This window comes from Trichoderma harzianum (genome assembly GCF_003025095.1).
Source record: "Trichoderma harzianum CBS 226.95 unplaced genomic scaffold M431scaffold_4, whole genome shotgun sequence".
NCBI lineage: Eukaryota > Fungi > Ascomycota > Sordariomycetes > Hypocreales > Hypocreaceae > Trichoderma > Trichoderma harzianum.
The window spans coordinates 2,005,092-2,025,299 of NW_020209252.1; the positions used below are offsets into that span (position 1 = coordinate 2,005,092).

At 49.0% G+C, this 20,208-nt stretch overlaps 7 protein-coding genes across 7 annotated transcripts; 4 read left to right on the forward strand and 3 right to left on the reverse strand.

Annotated features, from left to right (window-relative positions):
* Nucleotides 1–343: 343 nt before the first annotated feature.
* M431DRAFT_81392 (carbohydrate-binding module family 20 protein) lies at nt 344–2,495 on the reverse strand (the record flags this gene model as incomplete). The annotated part of the gene is made up of 5 exons (XM_024923035.1): nt 344–1,428; nt 1,487–1,615; nt 1,680–1,753; nt 1,816–2,185; nt 2,258–2,495. The coding sequence occupies 5 exons, from the start codon at nt 2,493–2,495 to the stop codon at nt 344–346; spliced, it is 1,896 nt and encodes a 631-aa protein (XP_024776596.1).
* Nucleotides 2,496–4,968: 2,473 nt separating this feature from the next.
* Nucleotides 4,969–7,023, forward strand: M431DRAFT_4021 (hypothetical protein; the record flags this gene model as incomplete). The annotated part of the gene is made up of 2 exons (XM_024914873.1): nt 4,969–5,776; nt 5,843–7,023. 2 exons carry the CDS (start codon nt 4,969–4,971, stop codon nt 7,021–7,023), a joined length of 1,989 nt encoding a protein of 662 aa, XP_024776597.1.
* Nucleotides 7,024–8,511: 1,488 nt separating this feature from the next.
* On the forward strand, nt 8,512–9,060 carry M431DRAFT_112355 (hypothetical protein). Its single transcript, XM_024911830.1, has 2 exons — nt 8,512–8,547; nt 8,608–9,060. The coding sequence occupies exons 1-2, from the start codon at nt 8,527–8,529 to the stop codon at nt 8,995–8,997; spliced, it is 411 nt and encodes a 136-aa protein (XP_024776598.1). The 5' UTR covers nt 8,512–8,526; the 3' UTR covers nt 8,998–9,060.
* Nucleotides 9,061–9,857: 797 nt separating this feature from the next.
* On the forward strand, nt 9,858–14,020 carry M431DRAFT_80932 (hypothetical protein; the record flags this gene model as incomplete). Its single annotated transcript, XM_024922989.1, has 4 exons — nt 9,858–10,526; nt 10,594–11,224; nt 11,279–11,882; nt 11,977–14,020. 4 exons carry the CDS (start codon nt 9,858–9,860, stop codon nt 14,018–14,020), a joined length of 3,948 nt encoding a protein of 1,315 aa, XP_024776599.1.
* A 634-nt stretch (nt 14,021–14,654) lies between these two features.
* On the forward strand, nt 14,655–15,634 carry M431DRAFT_506656 (hypothetical protein). The gene has a single exon (XM_024918836.1). It carries the CDS (start codon nt 14,702–14,704, stop codon nt 15,326–15,328), a length of 627 nt encoding a protein of 208 aa, XP_024776600.1. The 5' UTR covers nt 14,655–14,701; the 3' UTR covers nt 15,329–15,634.
* On the reverse strand, nt 15,565–17,098 carry M431DRAFT_506657 (hypothetical protein). The gene has a single exon (XM_024918837.1). It carries the CDS (start codon nt 16,710–16,712, stop codon nt 15,759–15,761), a length of 954 nt encoding a protein of 317 aa, XP_024776601.1. The 5' UTR covers nt 16,713–17,098; the 3' UTR covers nt 15,565–15,758.
* Nucleotides 17,099–17,720: 622 nt separating this feature from the next.
* M431DRAFT_551073 (hypothetical protein) lies at nt 17,721–19,673 on the reverse strand (the record flags this gene model as incomplete). The annotated part of the gene is made up of 3 exons (XM_024921330.1): nt 17,721–19,398; nt 19,452–19,553; nt 19,626–19,673. 3 exons carry the CDS (start codon nt 19,671–19,673, stop codon nt 17,920–17,922), a joined length of 1,629 nt encoding a protein of 542 aa, XP_024776602.1. The 3' UTR covers nt 17,721–17,919.
* Between the last annotated feature and the right edge of the window lie 535 nt (nt 19,674–20,208).

The following is a 20,208-nucleotide window of genomic DNA, read 5'->3' on the forward strand; positions in this document are numbered from 1 at the left end:
TCTGTCTGCTATTATGCAAATGGAGTGTTGCACATGCTCTAGTTATTGATTATTGCTCATTTCTTTATTAGTTTAGCTTCGAAATGCAAAGGGACTTCGTTCAAGTCACATGCTAGTACAAACATTGGCCAAGCAGTGAGACTCGTTCATACAAGAAGCTATTCCATATCATATCGTATATTCATGTCTGATTCATAACCGCGAAATTAATATACATGCTATAAAGCATCATCGTGGAGAGCATTCTTCCCTACTAGTTGCCCGATATATCCCACTTGTTCTATTGGCAATCTTCCATGAGCCATCTGCAATCTGTACTCTGTTACCTCAATGCTTTCACTTATTATGACTGCCAGGTGTCCTCCTTAACCACCTCAGTGACACAGGCCACCGCAGGAACAGTGTAGGTGTGGTTGGGATCGCTCTCCCAGGTGACGGAACCATCCTGGCCCACGTTGATGTACTTGTACTCGATAACGTCTCCGGCCTCCAGATTGACCGATCCAATCCACAGAGGGTGGTTAGTGGCATAGTTGACGGCATCCAGAGCAATGGCCGCGCTCGTGCTCCAGTTGCCCAGCTCGGGAGCGCTACCAGCGACCTTGATAGTCTGACCAAACTGCGTTGTGGCAAGCTCGTGGAAAGTGACGGCAACGGAAGTCGGGGTAGCACAGGGAATGGGAGTGAAGGGAGTACCAGAAGGAACGCCAGGCTTGGGGGTCTGCGATGGTGGGAATGACGTGGCTGTAGGACGCGAGTAGGATCCAACCACAGAAGCTCCCGAGCAGCTTGAAGGAACTGAGTTAGCGCCGCTGCTGGCCCACGAGGGGGGGACAACGCCAGCCCGACGGGCCGCGGCGGTGAGAAACGAGGCGTACGACCAGGTCAGGTGAACAGCTGACAGAGGTGTGCCGGTGTTGCGATCGAACTGCTCGGCGAGCGAACCATCAGCGGGAACGTATTTGGCAGCCTCGCTGAGGAATCCATCAGCATATGTTGAGACGGCGTTGATGATGCTCGTGAAGGTAGACTGGCTACTGGAGTAAGTTCCAGCCGCGACACCGGGAACGAGCTCCTGGAAGAAGGCCAAAGAAGTTGAAGTCACCGTGATGGAGCCTGTCTTCTTCCAGACATAGACGGAGTCGTAAAGTTGCTCGGCAGCAGCAAACGTGGCGAGATACCAGGGGTTTCCGTTAAAGTACACATCTTCGGGGTATCTGCCGATGGCGACAGCAGAGCCAGCGGGAATGCCCTTGTTGACACCGTAGATGGAGCGGAAGGAGTCTACAACAACCTTGAGGTTGGAGAGAGCTTTGTCGCTGCAAGGCTGAAAGGTAGAGGCGTCACAGCCAAGGCTAGGGTCGAACGTGTGGATAGATGCGAGAAGAGAGTTGGCATCTTTTCCAGTCCTGCCCTCGTTGGTGTTGACTATAGCAAGCTGTTTAGTATCGCGCTTCATCAAAGCATATGGTGCTGGTGGACTTACTGTTGGAGTCAATGTATCCACCCGACACCCAGAATCTTTGGAGGAAGCACAGGATCTGAGGCGCAACTGAGGAATAGGTGCTTCCCGACTGGCCGAGGGTGACAGCAAGTGTGGCGCCCTCAACAAGAGCTGGAGAACTCGTCAGCATTGTTTAATTCCGACTAAGTATCGCACATGAGATGTTGATACATACCTCGGTGCTGGTTGGCAACGGTAAAGAACGAGCTACCATTGACTTCCTCCCACAGGTCGAAACCGGTTTGGTTCCTAAAGTGAAGGTGTTGGAATTAGTCATAAACAAGACGAAAAGACGTCGAGCTTGTACTAACCAGTATTGGGCAACATAGTTGAGGTCATTCCGCACAATGGGCCAGATGATATTTGACACCGTTGACTGGTAGTTGTTGTTGATGAGCCACTTCGAATAACCAATCAAGGCAATGGCTCGGAGAGCTGGGCCATCGCGCTGCGGGCGACCCCAGTTGCCAGTGAACTGGCTCAAAGTCAACTCAAACTTGGGTTCACCAAGACCGGACCCGTCCGAGAGAGAGCCAGAGGGGTTTGAGATGCCCTGAAGAGTGACCTGGGCAGAAATGTACTGCTCGATGCGGCGCTGCAGGCCGGCATCATACTGCTGAGTGAAGCGGTCGACAATGTTCTTGAAGACAAGAGCACTATCTCGCGTCCACATGTAGTAGTCTGATTAATTACCCTCGTGTTAGTATAAGAAACTTGACATATCAGGAATATGCCGGTATAAGTCAAACTTACAGTCTGGGTCAGTTGTGCTCGGAGATGCAATCACAGCACCGGCCGATGTACCAAAGGCACGGCATCCATCAGGGCCAACATTGCAAAGAAGGTTGTTTAGTGCAATGGGAGTCTGCGTGTTGATAAAGTCATCCACAGATCGTTTTGTGACGCCGGATAGGCCGTTTGATCCTGGTCTTCCCAGAACCTTTTGGACGGCAACTGAGCCGAGTAGCACAGCAGTCGACAGCACGTGCATGATGGGCGGAATGAAGGAGGACGTATGAGAGGAAACGTTGAGAGACAGAGCCGATGCCGAGTGGCTCGTGGCCAGGTCCATGGCGAAGGCAGGCATCTTTATGATACGGCGCCCCGAGTCAGAGTACTTCTCGCAATAACAACAACGGCTTTCGTTTTGCCGACTTGGTCCAATGAGATCAGCTGTTGCCCGCAACGTCGTGCGTAGGTACAACTCTCAACACTCAGTTTAGTCCGACTCGGACCGACAAAAGGTCTACAGGGCCAAGAGTGGATGTGCGGATCATCCCCATGGGGAACTGAGGGCCGCAACGCTGTGAAAGGGCCGATTCTCCGGGGCCCAAGTGCCGCGACGGGCGGTGCAAACCTGTGAAAAGAAAAGCCGGCTGAATATGGCGGGTTGCACTCAGTGGCTGCGGGATAGAAACAAAGGAGCAAGCAGCGGCGATGGCAATAAACAGAAGTTGGACAGTTGCAGGGATATTCAGCTCTTGCCTGCTCGGCTCTTCTATCCTTCTGTCGTCTCCTCTTCACGCGGGCTGGCTGAATGTAAGACAGACGAGCCTCTCTCTCTCTTTCCCTCTGAATACGGGATCTGACGGCCTTTTTCAATCGTCTCGCCGCCCAGGATCAGCTCTTTCTCGGAGAGATCCGACGAGTCGGTGATGCGGTCTCGGGTGGCAGCGGATGGCCAGCTGATGCCAGCCAGGGCACGGCCCAATCATGCCCGCGGCTTGCTGCTCTGCCTGGTCAGCGTGACGAGCTAGACTCAGATGCCAGGATGCGTCAGGCGAATAGGCTGGCAACGCGTCATTAGTCACGCTGTCAGGAGAACATGCGCAGCTAAGGGGAGGGAGGGGAGGCGAGGCAGGGAGCAAGGGAGCAGGGAGCAGGCAGGCCATCGGCTAGCATCCAAAGCACGGTGAGAAGAAGCGAAAACGAACCAGCGATAGTCAGCAAAAGCTCCGAGCAAGCTTCAACAGCTCCAAGGGGCTGCTCCGCATCTCCAACTCCCCCGTGGGGCAGCATCCCGGCTCATGTCTCTTCTGAGTTTGCAGTTGCCAGGTTCCCGCCCACTACCGCCTCTAGCCTCCGGTACTAGTCGCCCTACCCTAGACTCAACGGCCTCGAATTTGCGAATCCCATTTACATAGCCGGAACTTTTGTGTGTTCTGCATTGATAGCACGTGTCTGGTGCCTACCAGAAGCGACAAGATGGGCGAGACGGCATCAATTAGAGAAATTTTCAGCTTCTAGCATCATGCAAGTTGCGCTGGATGTGGCGCAGAAGACGCCGAGTCGGCGTTACTACGAACTCTGGAGAGCTGAGTTGTGTTTCACAAGCAACCGAGGGCTCGTGATGACAGCCTGCAGTGGACCAAGATCTTCGCATATGCGTCTGGATCTCTGTGCCAAGGCCGAGCTTCCTCGCTGCCTCACACGTGCTGGAGATGGGAGAAAACAAAAACATGGTGTGAAGCGGAGGAAAAGGGACAGGAAAAAGGGCCGGGCTGCATGAGGTAATGCGTCGTAGCCAAGCTGCTCCTTTGAGGTATGTAGATCTTCACATGCATTGAGGCGCGATGGAGTAAGTAATCAAACTCATCCAAGCACACGCCAAGCTAGGCTTGATGAGGTGTTTGGTGCGTTTGCTACAACACACAGCCAACATACTGTCATCATACAGCAATTATCACCACTGACAGAATCCCAAGAGGCTTGCCGTGGCCCGACAAAACTTGTCACGAGGCATGTAAGCAGTTTCCCATTCGCCCCACCAACAAGGGATCCTTTCTTCCACGCCCGGTTCATCGGGGTTACTTCGTGCATGTTTTTTCATCGTCCCCGTTGCACAATTAAATCATATTTACTCCGTACAGCTAGTCAGATGGCATCATCGGGTCAGAAGGCTAACATGAGGCTCAACGGCCGCTGTAGAACTGCTAATACGGAGTACTAGCATCGTGATGTAGGCAACCCATGGTTTTCCTCAACCTCATCGGCCGACGGCCTTGGAAAAAAGGGTTGGAATATGGGGCCCCCGAATCCTCCAGCCACAACACTCAAGCCATCTTTCGACGGCGAATGAGGCAGCCAGAGGCCGAGTTGTTCTTGGACCTGTCGATAGGATGATTGACACCATAGCAAGTTGATGGCTCCATAGAGTTATCGAGCTGCACAGCAGTCGACCCTAACGCGTGAACGCAGAGGACCGCTGAGCACAGATCCGTAGTTTGTTGAGAAGGAGAGAAAGCCTAGAAGAAAATTTCACGATACGGCATTATATGGCGTTGCGATAAGATTGGGTTAGTGGGGATTATCACGTGAACGGAGATATATCGGCAAAACTGATTTAGCTGGCGATAAGCCTTAGCAAGCTACTGCTATCAACAGTCATTGCTTTAGGCCGACTTTCCTTCATATTCGCGACAATTCAACCAGATCCGTCTCCTCTGCCGCAATATCAAAGCATCATGGACGCGGCAACGATCGAAGAGACGAACCGCATCCGGATATCGCTGGGCATGAAGCCCTTGCCGGTACCTGGAGCTGCCGCATCGCCCCAAGCCGAGGCTTCAGATGGCGAAGAACCAGCGAGTACAGTTGAGAGTCGCCAGGCGCAAGCTTACGACAATTACAAGAAAGTTCAGGATGACGAGGCTGCCAAGAAACGACGCGAAGAAAAGGCTGCCGCCGTACGAAAGGCCCGTGAAAAGGCCCAGCGGTTTGCACTTCTCGAAGGGAAGGGACTGGGCGAAGAAGATGAAGGTGGCGACATGGATGCGAAGGCGTGGTTGACAGGCCAAAAGAAGAGGCAGAAGAAGATTGATAAGGCAAGGAAGCTCGAGGAGGAACTTGCTGCAGCAGAAGCTGCCGCTGCCGCTGCCATACAGTACACCTCCAAAGACCTTGCTGGCATCAAGGTTGCACACGACTCAACAGCCTTTCTAGACGGAGACGAACAGGTCCTTACTCTGAAAGATACGACAATTGATGAGAATGAGGAAGAAGGAGATGAGCTTGAGAACCTAAACATTAAAGAACAAGAGAAGCTCACCGAGAGACTGGATCTAAAAAAGAAGCTAAAAGGCTACAACCCTAATGATTATGACGATGGCGAAGGCACTATTCTGGCACAGTATGACGAGGAGATCAACGGCAAAAAGGCGAAGAAGTTCACCCTTGATGACGATGGCGCTATTGCCGAGCTTTCAGACATCCTCGGCCAACCGGAGCGAAAAGGAAAGAAAATTCAGTCAATAAGCCTTGACGATATTATAGGTGCGTACATATCTCCCTTTATTTCCACAATGTTCCAATGTGACCGCCGCTAACAACTTACTATAGATGGCGCAGCACCCTCATCCGACTATCTTGCTCCATCAGAGATCAAGGTGAAGAAGCCAAAGAAGAAGAAGGGAAGCAAGGGGACCAGGCAAAAACAGCATGATGAAGATGACATCTTCCCTATAGAAACAGTGGCGGCGGATACCGGCTCCATGGATGTCGATTCTAAAGAGTCTTTAACGGCGAAAAAGCGGAAAGCTACTACTTCAGATGCCTTTGCTGATGACGACGATCTACAAGCATCACTAGCAATCCAACGGAAGAATGCTCTAAAAAAGCGCAAAAGGACACGTCCCGAAGATATCGCAAGACAACTCAAGGAGGATGGGGAGGAGCCTGAGGAAACTCAAAGCGGCGGTCTTGTCATTGGTGAGATTTCCGAATTTGTCGCCGGCTTGAGCAAGCCAGACGACGAGGACCGCCAGTCGAGGAGGCAAAAGCAGGCCACAAAAAGTCCCGAGCTGGAGGAGGATCGTCATATGGGCGATGAAGACGAAGATGCCGAAATGGACGACTACGCAGCGGAACATCAAGAAGCCCTCCTCACCGCCCAGAAAGAAGAGGAAGAGAGAATCAAAAGGGAACAAAATGAAGAAGATGATGATGCGGGTATTGAAGATGAAAAAGTTGTTGGCGCGGGTATGGGTGCAGCCCTCGCTTTGCTCCGAGAGCGAGGTCTTCTCGAATCTTCTGATAGAGGAAATTATGAAGATTTCAAAGCTCGCGAAGATTTCCTTGCAAAGAAACGAGTATTGGAAGGAGAACTGGATGAGCAAACACGACAGCAGAGAGAACGTGATAGGATGAGTGGCAGACTAGACCGGATGTCCGTCAGGGAAAGGGAGGAATGGGCTCGTCAGCAAAATACCCACAGAGACCACCAGCAATCGAAGCGGATGGCCGAGCTGTTCAACGCAGGCTACAAGCCAAATGTTGAGTTGAAATATGTCGACGACCATGGCCGGAGACTGGATCAAAAGGAGGCGTTCAAGCACCTCAGTCACCAGTTCCACGGAAAGGGCAGCGGCAAGGGCAAGACGGAGAAGCGCCTGAAGAAGATTGATGATGAGAAGCGGCGTGAGGCCCAGAGCATGTTCGACGCAAGCCAGAACGCCGGTATGAATCTGGCGACGGCGCAGCAGTTGAAAAAGCGCAGGGAAGCTGGAGTACGGCTCGGCTGACGGATTGTGTGGGAATTTCCTTTTATTTGTTTCCCTTTGCCGGAATACTTGCATCCAGTACTAATCATACCGCTTTGTTGGACTTTTTGTTAGGGATATTTATAAAACCAAAGGTGCATACTCCTTTTCTTGTTATGATTTCTCTCTTTGCTCTCTGTGTTTCGTCCCTTGCTGACACTGTTAGAGCGGTATCGACATGGTGTGCGTCTGTGTGTTCCTACCCAGGTTCGTCACTTGAGATTCCCTTTCGCACTGCGTAGCGTCGTGATGCCAGCCCGCCAAATGCATTGTAGCGTGATATATATGCCCGTAGTATCTTCGTTCTATTTGTAAACCGATCGGCTCAAATTGCTCGCTGTCGTAGGCGATTTAACCAATCTAATCAACATACTAAGAAAGGCAATAGGCAGAATCCTTGGGAGAACATGTCGGTTTATTACGTAGTAGCTTTGCTCCATTTCTAAATCGATCAATTTAAGTCACTCGCTGTCGTAGGCGATTTAGCTAGGCAAAATACTTGGCAGAACTGTCTGTCAGGTTACTAGTATATACAGGTATCTTTGTTTCATTTATAAACCGTTTAGGTGCACTGCTTATGTCGTTCGCTGTCATAGACGATTTAGCCGTTCCAATCAACATACCAAGAGAGGCAATAGGCAAAACGCTTGACAAATTTGGCAGCTACCTAGGCAGTTTACTGATATGCTGTTTCTATTTAGCCACTGAATTAGTAGCTTTGGAATCTTTAAAGAAGATGCAGATCTCGAACGGCATTTGGCGGAAAATTGTATTCCGTATGACGAATATGATCGGGAGTCGGCAATAGCGTCGGTGAAACATCTTCCAGTCTACCCGTGATGCTAATCCTATATCGTTTCATTATAGCCACTAGGATGGAAACGAATAGCTGATGAGACCTTGATAACGTGAGCATTGCATGAATCTTGGATGAAAATGTAACCTTATAAACGCTAATTTACGGCTCTCATGCTCGAAACAAGCTTGGATCCGTGAATTTTTGATCTATTCTGTTAGTAAGAGGAATTTAAACTGCCAATGTATTTGCTTGAAGTAGATAAATGTCAATTGGGAAGAGATGTAACTGGCAGAGACGAAGAGAACTGAATAACTATCATTGTGATTTCTTATCGTCGAGACTGAGAAGAAGGCAGTCTCAACGAGGATATGAATTGACAATGATACAGCTGGTTCATAGGTATGGTGTATTTTCCGTAAATAGCCCCTTAAAAATTGTAGGCGGCGGTAGTAGCATTTTAAGCTGACGGGTCATGTTGACACGGCACCAATGTAATGATTGCCTAAGCCTTACAAAGAGGGCGCGGAGATCCGTTTTCTCGTCCGGACATTATATTATATGTATGTCATAATCTGTGACTCGGCACAGAAACGTGAAGCCTATAACTACCTGCTGTTGCAGCTTAGGAGAGCAGTTCTTTCAACATCCTCAACCGGACCAGCCAGCCACCCCGACATCTTTTCACGATGCAATTTTCCATCATTGGTGTAAGTTGAACATAATATTCAATCATTGAACATCTTGAGTATTAAATGAATTATATATAGGCACTCTTCGCAATGGCAATTGCCCCCGCGGCTGCCGCCGACGGACTCACCTTCGACATCTTCTTCACTCCCGGCAGCGTTCCTACCACCCAACACTGCACAGCAAACGGAGTCCAGACTCTCACTGAGACTGTGACTGATGGCGGATGTCAAGCATGGGCATTCCAGTTCGGAGATGCCGTCAAGTTGTCACCTGGACAGACCATCCCTGCTTCTTTGCAGACCAACGAGACTCAGACTTGCACAGTCTACTTTGTCCAGCAGGCTGGCGATACGCCTTCGAGGCACTGCACGGATGTCGTTTTAGGGACGACGGCGGACTTGACCGATGAGTGCTATGTTGCGCCTCCAGGAACGTATGGCTTGAACATCGTTTGTGCAAAGAATTAGTAGCCAGTGGGTGTTGGTTGTACGGAATACTATGGGTAGGTACATGGAGTAATGGATCCTGAGACGGGTTGAGCCTAGTATAGAGACTCGGAAGTCGTACAAGATGGATACATGCATGTATTATCGTCCATTGTTACGCTAGCCCAGCTGAAATAGGATACGTGATCATCAAGATATGCTGTTATAGAACCACTTGAAGCGGTGATACTTTGATGCGTTTACCAAATGTTAACAAGCAGATGTAGTATCCATGTATTATTTCAGCCTTTTCAATGGATCGCAGCATCATCTTAGATCTACAATTTTAAGCGCGGTGATCTGAATAGGCGCTTGCCATACCACACCAAGCAGCTGCATGTTGCCATGATCAAGCGGACGCAGCCTTGCCACCCGATGGGAGAAATTTCGGTGAAGCAGATTCCGCCTTGTTGTTGGTCGTGTTAGCTGCGCCCAGCGCCTATCTGACGATGGTTATTGGCTGTTCAGCTAATATAAATGAGGCAAAGGATTGCTGTTGCCTTGCTATTGGAGAGCACCCCTGTCAACCCCCGCGATTTACAACGCGAGTTTAGAAATTGGATATTGTATGCGAGTATTTTGTCAATCTAGTAGGTAAATATCTATATAAGCTCTTGTATTCTTATTCCTTGCTCTCTAAATATATGTCATTTATCTGTATCGTCTCAACTCCTACATCAGTACTGCCAAAGATGAATGCTTCACCATCTAAAGGAGTAAAGATGAAATCCCTTATGAGAAAATTTAAGTCTCCTGAAAAAAGCTCTTCACTAGCTGCAGATCCGGCTTCCGCATTGTTACATGGAAACTCACACTCTGGCGTGCCGCATCTTCAGACTAAAATGTCATCCCACTCTTTGAGTACGACCGTATCAGTAAACGATGATACAATTTCCCAAAGCTCCGAGAAACTGTCCACTTCTCCATCTTTGTCTCCTCCATTAGCCGTTCAGCCATCTGTCTCTCCTAGTTCCGACCAATCATCATCATCTAATTCTCCTCCGGCCATCATCATATTGCCTTCTGACTCTATTACCGAGGCAGCTCCCGCCACTATAGCCACTGAAGAAACACCCGAGACTCCAGCTCCATCCTTTCCTCCGGCCATTACAATATCACCCCCGGTTTCTATTATTGAGGCAGCACTCGCTACTATAGCTGTTGAAGCAGAGGTATCTGAGACTCCAGCTCCACCCTTGAATCTATGGAAAGAAGCATTCGAAATTGTCAACGATGGAACAAAACGCTGGATCCAAGAGCATGGACTCAACTCGACGGAGCAGTCGCAACCAGACGGTCAAATAACAGAACTCATTACTCTTCTCAAGAGCAAAACTCTCGCCGAAGACAACGATACGCCTTCCAAGATCGTAATCGGTGACCGCAGAATCGTTTTACGCGAGCATGTCAACGAAGTCGTCTCCCTTCTCACCATGGCCGGCGATATTGCAATGAATTTTGCGCCGCCGCAGGCCAGTGCGCCTTGGGCTATCGGAAAGGCATTTCTGAAAGTAAGGCCCCTAACTGTCTACGAAATTCACCCAATTTACTAGCATCGGGAGTATTAATCAATAACAGATTCCAGTCAAACATGTCGACCAGAAGCTAGCCCTTACCGGGACAATTCGTTGGTTTACACGCATTGTCCACAGAGGTCAGATATATCAGTTGCGCTACACTGCGATAAATACGGATGAGCAAATAGTGTCCAGCCTACACGATGCCCTCCGAGATTTATATGTCGCAGCAATAGAGCTGTTAGCCCGTTCTGATATTGTATTCAGAAGTGGAAGTTTGAAACAAGCATTCAGTGCCATTGTTCGGCCTGATGAGGCTACAAACCTTGTTTCCGAACTATTAAAGAAAGAGCAAAAAGTTGTGCTGGAAGCGGAGGCCTGTGAAGCTTGGTGCAGTGCCAAAACAGATGCGAAACTGTTTCAAAGAACACAGTACATGCTGGAGAAGCTTGATGAAATGTCGGCCCCACTGAGACGAGCTGATGAGGGCTTAATCAAGTTGTTCAGGCAGATTGATCAAGGCCAACTGGACGAACTGATGGACTATATTAGCTCAGAGGAATATGGCAAAAGCCACTCCGAGTTTAGTGAGTCAAGAGTAGAAGGTACTGGTGACTGGTTAATAAGTCACCAATGCTTTCGCCAATGGCAAGCAAGCCGACATAAATCAGTGCTTTACCTCAAAGGAAATGGTGAGTTTCTCTGTTTGTTAGTATCCCGTATATCCTATTCCTAACCCAATCTAGTCGGCACGGGCAAAACATTCCTTACCTCACGAGTCATTGATCACCTAAAGGAAACTTTACATGCATCGCTTGGAGATGAAGGATTTGCGTTCTTTTACTGCAACCGATCTACACCCTTGACGCGAGACCCCCTCGTCGTTCTTAGAAGCTTTGTTCGCCAGCTGGCTGACGGGGAATACTTCGACGAGGTCCCAAAAAGCCTCAATCAGGCATATGAGAAGGCGAAAAAGGAAAAAAGAGGATTAAGTTATAAAGAATGCGAAATACTGATTTTGGACTTGCTTAGCCTCTATCCAAGGACTACTATAGTCCTTGATGCTTTGGATGAGTCTGATACTGAGAAGTATATTCTAGCTAATACTCTTGTTGAACTAATAAGAAAGGCGAAAGACCCAGTCAGACTCTTTGTATCCAGTCGCCCAGACCGGGAATACTTAAGAGCATTTGAGGGAATGCGGATAATAACGATTAATAGCGACGATCAACAGATTGATATTGGGAAATATCTTAATGCAAAGCTCTATTCTACACCCTCATTTCAGAGTCACCCGACAGAAATCCAAGAAATGATCAGGGCAGCTTTTACATCTCGAAAGTGCGGGATGTAAGTCATACTCATTCCTCATTCCTCACCCCCCTGTTACTATCTATATCGCCAGGTTTAACTATGGTAAACTAATACTATTTATTAATCATAGGTTCCGATGGGTCCATCTACAGGTCAAACAAGTGAATAAGCTCGTATCGAACGATGCGGTCAAATTGTGGGCCAAGACAGTTCCTGGCGATCTAATGGAGGCATACGACCAGATGTGGAACATTTTGAAAAAGGATCACGCATACGACATGCCCTTGATTGAGCGCGCTATCAAGTGGGTGTTGGGCGCTCTAGTACCGTTAGAAACCGAACAGCTGGTGACAGCAATCCGATATACAATTGAAGGAGATAATTTGGTAGAGAAAGAGCGACAAACTCCCAGACGGATACTATTGCTTTGCCAAGACTTCTTAACGGTTGATGCGGAGAAGCAAGTGTGGACATTGCCACATGCTTCAGTGGCTGAATACTTTGAATCCAGGAGCGAGATATTGGGGAACTGTCATGCGTTCATCGCCAGCATACAGCTCAAGATCCTTATAGAACCTGAAGAGGACGTTCTTGTTTTAGAACCTCATAAAGACGACCCCGACTACCCGGAATTCTGTTCTGATCACATACCTTTCAGACATCATTTCATGAATGCTTGGCCCATGTATGTCGAACGATATGACCGATGGTTGGGCGCAACAGAGGGCGCAACCCCGGATGCACAACTTGTGGCCTCTCTGCGACGATTTCTTGGCTCACCAGAGCAGCGCAGCACCTACTACATCAAATGGTGTAAACGCAGGTCCCCTCCTTGGAATGGGTTGAACGCCTCTGACATTTGGTTCCCTCCTTGGGATGGGTTGAACGCCTCTGACATTTGTTGGCTCAGCATGTGCCGCTACGGGCTTTATTACGTTTTACAAGATTGGTGGGAGAATTACGTTAGCAATAGGCCAGTTGATCTGACCAAGGTCAGGTATAGAGGGCTTGCACTTGCGGCACAGGGCGGGTGTATGGAAGTTTGCAGATGTTTGTTGAGCACGATGGATGAGCTGGATTCGGTTCAACTTGGGCCCGCAATTCGAAACGCGATACACGAAGGTCACAAAGATTTCTTTTTGCTGTTAGAGAGGCATGGGAATTTCCGCATCGCGAATTACTTTGAGGAGAAACCAGGTGCCATTCTGGGGGCAGCCCGCCATCCCGGCCTGATCTATTGGCTTGCGAGCCACAGCCTCTTCAATTCAGTCTCTGGAAACTCCCTGCTCGAAGCTGCAAGATTGGGCGATCTACAAGCAGCCAAGGATCTGCTCGAGGCTGGAGTGGATGTGAATCACCGTCCTCATCACGCAGAGAAATTTGGGAGCGCCCTTGCCGCTGCCGTTACTTCGGCTGGCCTAGGCGGGGACTTTGAGCCGGACCGCGTGAAAACCATACAGCTCCTTCTCGACAACGGCGCAGACCCTAATCTGCCATTATACAGTGGTCAGTCTGGCAGTGCATTAGAATCGACGATTTTCTACTATTGCAAACCAAGATCAGACGAGAAAAGGGATGAATTTGAATTCGCACATCCCAAGGATGTGCTGGCACTTCTGCTCAAAGCTGGTGCTAAACCCGCCATGGTGCTCGATCACGGGAACCATGGCAGTGCTCTTGCCGCCGCCGCATATCGCGGGTTGAAAGACATGCTGGCCTTGATGGTGGAAGTCATTGGGAAGGACTCGGCAATCGAATGTCTCCGCCAGAGCAGGCGTCCTGAGCGCACGCGTGCCGTCAGGTTCAGAAAACTGAGGCAATCCAGACAGGACACAATAGCATATCTCACCGACGAGCTTGGAGTCGACAAGGAAATTCTCCACAATATCGGGTTGTGGCAAGATAGTCCAGAAGAAGTCGGTACATTTGAAGGTGAATTCTTCAAATATAGACCAAGCCAGGAATCTAAAGCCCAGGAACCAGAAATGGAGGAATCAAGAATCCAGGAACCAAATACCGAGATATTTTTCCAATCGTTATATATATTTGCAGCCGTTGCAGCCGTGGCAGTCGTGGCATTCGTGGCACTCTCGTATGGAATCTTTGAGCCGCGGAGCCAGGCCCCTTGGGGGATACCTATCCTCTCCAATTACCCCAACCCCATTGGCTCATGACACCTCCAGGAACCAATACACGGGCATTGTTGACACGAGCATTGTTACTCCGCAAGATGTAATGCCTTCAGATTTGTTGTATGCTTCTATTAGACTAGGTAGCGAAAGCTTTCAGGTTAGCATGGGTTTACAGAGTGAAAACCCTCTCACATACTCGGTTTGTGGCAAGTTAGTTTGTATGAAAGGTGGATTTGACGGTTATTATTTTAGATATATTTAGAGCTTACTCCTGCTATGATAAAATGTTTGCTATATTAAACATCTCGATGTTGTGTGTGCGATTCCCTTGTGCTCGAGGTTGGTGTAAATCATAAGTCTGGGTGGAACTTTGCCAGCCGAGAATCGAACTCATGGATAGGTACATGCTCGGTGCATATGAACCGAAAAGGGGTTCTCAACTTGTACTGTGTGTATTCTGCTGTTCTACTCTATTATGCTCACACAGCCCTCTTAACCTGTGGTTAATCTCAATTCAAACCTCTCTCATTCTTCTTACTTATTTAAACTCAGCAGAACAGATCTATCCACGGCCCCACCTGTCCGTGCCCGTCTCGATTTAGCACCGCGCCTCACGTCATGATCTCTGCACCAATCGCTCCCAATTTGTCTTCCACTTGACATTGATCTTTGATAACTCTTGTTAATTTTGCCTGATAAAACTTGCCTTGAATAATACGAACCATGCCCACCGACTTTGACAAACAAACCTATTGGCATCACCGCTTCGCCAACGAAACCTCCTTCGAATGGCTGCTGAGTTCCGCCGACTTCATTTCAATCCTAAAACCTCTTCTTATCAACCTTGAGCCTTCATCAGCTCGTATCCTACACCTCGGCTCCGGGACTAGCGACTTACACAACCACTTTCGTCAACTAGGCTTTCTAGACGTCACAAATGTCGATTATGAGCCTCTAGCAGTGGAACGTGGACGACAACTTGAGCAACAAGCCTTTGGCGATGTCAAGATGAAGTATTCAGTAGCAGACGCTACAAAATCTTTATTATCATCAAGCAACAGCAATGACCAAGAAACACACAACAACGACAAATTCGACCTTGTCGTCGACAAGAGCACCGCGGATGCCATCTCATGCGGCGGAGACGAGCAGGTCCGTAACATGGCCCATTGCGTTAGGGAATGTCTTGCGGATGACGCCGTTTGGGTTTCAATGAGTTACTCTGAGTCACGATTTGACATTGGCGAGATTCCTTTTAACGTCGAGGTTTTGGCAAAGATTCCGACGCCGAAAAATGCAGCGACTGATCCGGACATCTTTCACTGGTGCTATCTGCTGCGACCGAAATGAAAGTCTGTTTGGATGAGGGAGCGACTTTAATTTGCAGTTGGATTGGGATTCCAACGGTTTTATTCAACTATGAAAGATTAGCTGCTCAAAGATGGAACAGTAACTGATTGGAGATGGTTCGGTTGCAAAAAGGCAGAATCACTGGTGTGTGACAAACTCCTGGCTTCGAGGCCGGCTATTCGGCAGAAGTAAATGGTTATACAAAAGTCTATCTCTGCCTAGGAGCCTTGATGTTTGCGAGTCAAGTTTAAATTTGGATATAGACAAAAAAGGCATCAACGCAAGAAACGAACAATCTATTTTACCTGGCTTGTCAGAAGCAACTCCATCCCTCTAATTCCCCATTCTATAATTGTGGTGTGTTATGTCGTGTATAATGTAGATGCCCATCCATTATCCCCTCTATCCCATTACCTTTAATACAGCCCCTCTAATTCGAGCCAAGTCGATAAGTCTCAATCTTCTTTCTCACCAATCCCTCAATCTGCATCCATCGTTTCGCCAGAAGTGCCCTCTGGTCTTCCCTTCCAACCTTCAGTTCCTCAATCTGCTGCAACCGCTTCACAACAACATCACTCAACAATTCCTCAAGTAAGCCAACAAGGTATTCATCAACCCGATCCTGAACAAGCCGCCCCTTTTCCTTACCGTCAAGAAACTCATGAAACTGCTTTGTCGTACAGCAGAGCAAACGCAAGACTCCCTGCGTGCGGCGAAACTCCTCGGTCGAAGAGCCCAGAGGATACTCTCCCAGTAAATCTCGCTTCTTGAGTTCTTCCTTGTGACTCTTGCTCAACTTGGGAAACACCACATCGTCAATGTAGACGTCATCAGACGGATTCTCATCAGGGATGAATCCATATTCCAGCAAGTTGTAGTCGTTAGAGTGCCTACTGTATGAGATGAACAGCTCTTCACCCTTCCTGTACGCCCGATCCGCAACTATATGATACGCATCAGGCGAATAATACACTTTACACCCATCATCTGAATGGTTAAACAAGTCGGCCACTGGAATTAACGCCAGCCTATCTTCCCAGGGGTACTTCAACGTCTCCGGCGTCTCGTTGTAAAACGTCCGTGTATTGACAATCATCCAGGCATACGTATACTCCTCATACGGAACCTCCGGAAATGCATCCCTGAAGACACTCCAGCCGCTCTGAAACTCCTTTTCACGTTTCCGGAGGTTATCTCTTGACTCCAGAGGCAAAAGATCACTCAGCTCCCTCGGCCACAACATGGGAATGCCTGCTTCGAAATCCTTCATCTTTGGCAGCACAGCTTTCCACGGCTTAAAGTAAGGACTATTGTCGAGTGCCAGGTCCGCAGCCAGCAACCCCTGGATAGTCGTGTCTGCGGGCAACTTCTCCCGCACGCTCATAGACACCGACTCCAAGCGGCGAAGAACCCGGAGAGGCACCGTCAGGATCTCCTCTTCAGCCTATTTTTTTTTGGGCGAGCAAAACGTTAGACCCATCCAAGTGCGAGTGAGACACCCAACAGGTCCGCTGTTTACCTTGATTTTGCGCGTAGCGAGAATCCCTGTGCCTCTGCCAGGGATGCTGCTGGGCTCGATGCCTCTGATGACTACGCCGGACACTTTCGCCCATGTTATGAGATTCTGCAGATGCCCCATGATCATGATGAAAGGAAAGGAAACGGTTCAAATTGGGAAGACAACAAAAGAAATCTAATTGATCATGATTCTCGACATATTGGTAGGAGAAAATGAGGGAGTGTTGCCGGCATTGAGTAGGAAAGACAAAAGCATGTCACGATAATGGGATCCCCTTTTAGATGGCGTTTGTTAAGCTTTCATCACGATATACCGCCACTTGGGCGCATATTCGAGGTATATCCGATTACCCGGATAACAGCCATCTTTTTCTTGCTCTAACTCCCGTATAAGCAAAACGGACATTGGCCGCCAAAAGGCACGAGCGACGATGCCCGTCTGTTTCACGTTCGCGACTGGAATGCATTTACGGAAAATCATCTCGCCGAACTAGCCGCCTTACTAACATTGCATCAACATTTTGTCATGTCAATAGCACAGGCCCTTTTTGCTCCATAGAAAACTGGCGGTGACAATAACAACAGCTGCCTAGAGGTAATATTCTGCGATGTTTACATTCGGATACTTTACTAATCTGTACTCGTTCCATACGATACACAATTCCCATCGAATTTAATCTATGTGATGCATGTGGGCCGGAAAGACAACATGGAAGCCTGGCGATTCTATTCGTTCGTGATGCCAAATGCGCATTGATTGTTATCCACCGTTTACGGCATGCCGAACTGCTGAGAAAGTTCGTGCGTAAGACGTGCATTAGCACACAGGAAAGGAGTGGGTAAACAAACACCAAGACTCCTTATCCCCACGGCACCCACAGTCATTTCTGGTGGTAAACATTGGCTTATAGGGGCAACCCGTGTATCATCTCAGCGCTCTGCAGGAACAGAACGGCTGCTAATTTGCCCCATGCTCGAATATACTCTGTACATACAGTATGCCGGATTAGATGGCCCCGTTCCAGCTCGAAGGCAGCGATATTGCCCATTTGATCATCACCACTTCTCTCCATCTAGCCCCTACTGAATCCTCCTCCTCTTCCGCCTCCTCCTCTACCCCTTCCCCTTCCCCGTCCAAAAGCATGGCCCCCTCTCCCTCTTCCGCCTCCACCACCGCGACCGTGACCCACGTCATGTTCTTGACGCGGCCCCTTGGCTTTCCTCTGCTTCCTCTCTTCCGGACTAGCATCCCACAGGTTGTCAATGCCCAAAAGCTCGCAAAATGCTGTAGTCTGCGGGTTTGTGTACTCGTCGGGCTGGTTATTGACAATCTCAGGCGTGCCGAGAACATATGGAGGCGCTGTGATCTCAAAGTTTTCCGGCACATCTATCTTCCCCTTTTGCACAATATTCTCTTCAACCCATGCCCTCTCTGCTTCAATCAGGGGGAGATAGTTCTCCTCGCCTAAATCTTCAGGCACTTGGGCTGTGTGATCACCAAAGATGTTGAATTTGTGAAAGGCACGTGTGATGGCTAACCACTCAGCATCGTACTGAAGTCGATACCGAGGGCCCGAGGCTTGCGGTGGATGTAGTGATAGTTGCTCCTGTTTGAACGGCTGAACCTCGCATAGCTGAAGGAAATGTCGTCCAGGTAGACACTTGTCTAATGATAGAAAGCGGACTTCTTTGTTTTTGATGCCTGGGGGGACTGGTTGGCCTGGTGTGCGCCTCGGCTTTGCTGTGGGACGAGCAAATGATGCTGGCAGCTGTGCTCTCAGATCTTCAGGAACATCGCCAGTAGTTATCCCAGCTTCTGCAGTCACATCTTTGGTGGTATCGCCAGGCTTTTCGACATCTTCGTCGTCCATGTCCAAGTCAATCTCGTCAGGATTATCTTGGACAGGAGGTGCCGCTTCAGGGGGGTTATCCACCTGAACAACCTCTTTTGCACCTGATGCATCGTACTTCTTGAGGGCGGCGAATTTCACATGTAGATGTGCAGAGAACCAGTACTGTGGTCGTAGCCGGTCCATGACATATTCCGCAGCCACACTGCCGAGAGACCCATCCATAGATTCGCGTCTCAGAAATGGCTTTATTCTGAATAATGCATCGAGATCTCCGTGAGTCTCGACCTGTCGTGGCCAGTCGTGGCTTAGGCCGACGTCAACCTGCGTCTGTAGCAGCAACAACTTTCGAACATCAATCTCTCTAACCGAGTAGAACGATTTGACGTCGCTGCCAGTGAAAGGAATCCGTTCATGGTGCGGCTTGCGGTAGTTCATGCCTCTCCAAATTCCAGACATGCCAGCAATGCGAATTGGCCCCAGCCGGATGACGTTGGCAGCCCCGAGATAGTAGATATTGGGAGCAACCCAGCCGCCGTAGTAGAGCTCCCAAGCATGGGAGGCAGCCTCGTGATTCCCGCCGATGAAAATGGTCAGGTAGGGCGCTTTCTTTCTGCCGGCGTAGTAGTCGTGAAAGTCGCCGAGTTTGCGATACTTGACGGGACAGGACATGACAGTCAAGTCGGCCGCATTGCGCACAGCCTACGAATATCAGCAGCATGCACATAACTTTAGATAGCTCATATGGTAAGTACCTGAAAATCACCTCCAATGATAAGCACATCGACGCCATCCCAGCCGCGCTCTTGGGCAGACTGCTCGACGGAGGTGTATATCGCGTTGAGCTTGGCATGGCCCTGAGAAAAGAAAGCAAGTCAATTGAAGTTCATCACCAACAGCCGACAGAGACACAGTATAGAGAGACTCACGCAGCCCTCCACAGCAATGCGAACACCCTGAGATTCGAATGCTGCCATTTTCGAGGTCGAATGCCCAAAGGGTTGTCGAAAAAGAAAGGTGAATGAGTTGGGCTTAGCGCGTGTCCACGCCAATGGGACTGGGCGTAAAAGGTGTCTGATATGTTTGCTAGACAGCATGAAAATAGCCTCCAGGCCAGCCAGAATCACTGCTATCAACCCGTTCGCCCTAAAAAGAAGGGCCGACGCCTACGATTATGAATGGTTCATCGGAACTGGGATATTTTGCACCAGCCAGGATTGAGTTGAGTCACAGAGCTTGATATGCAGCCACTGTGGCTTGCTTGTAAGAGTCACAGTTGCTGCATCTGCATGCATATACAGGAATGAAAGAGTCATCTTTCCTTGTCCATGTTTAAGGGATGTTTTCGTTGGCAATTGTAAAGTAACAAGTCGTTGATCATATACATTTATGGATTCGTAGGACATGTTACTCCATCAGTACAAGTAATACGGAGAGTGGTACGTTTACAAAGAGTAAAGCATTCAGCTAAGCATGTGCCCCTACAAAAAAAGCGAGATCTCAATGTAAGAA

Bases quoted from the DNA above. Each gene is read 5' to 3' on its own strand.
- M431DRAFT_506656 (XM_024918836.1), top strand. From the start codon at position 14,702: ATGCCCACCGACTTTGACAAACAAACCTATTGGCATCACCGCTTCGCC.
- M431DRAFT_112355 (XM_024911830.1), top strand. From the start codon at position 8,527: ATGCAATTTTCCATCATTGGT. The intron at 8,548-8,607 runs GTAAGTTGAACA...AATTATATATAG, and splicing joins TGCAATTTTCCATCATTGGT to GCACTCTTCGCAATGGCAAT.
- M431DRAFT_506657 (XM_024918837.1), bottom strand. From the start codon at position 16,712: ATGAGCGTGCGGGAGAAGTTGCCCGCAGACACGACTATCCAGGGGTTG.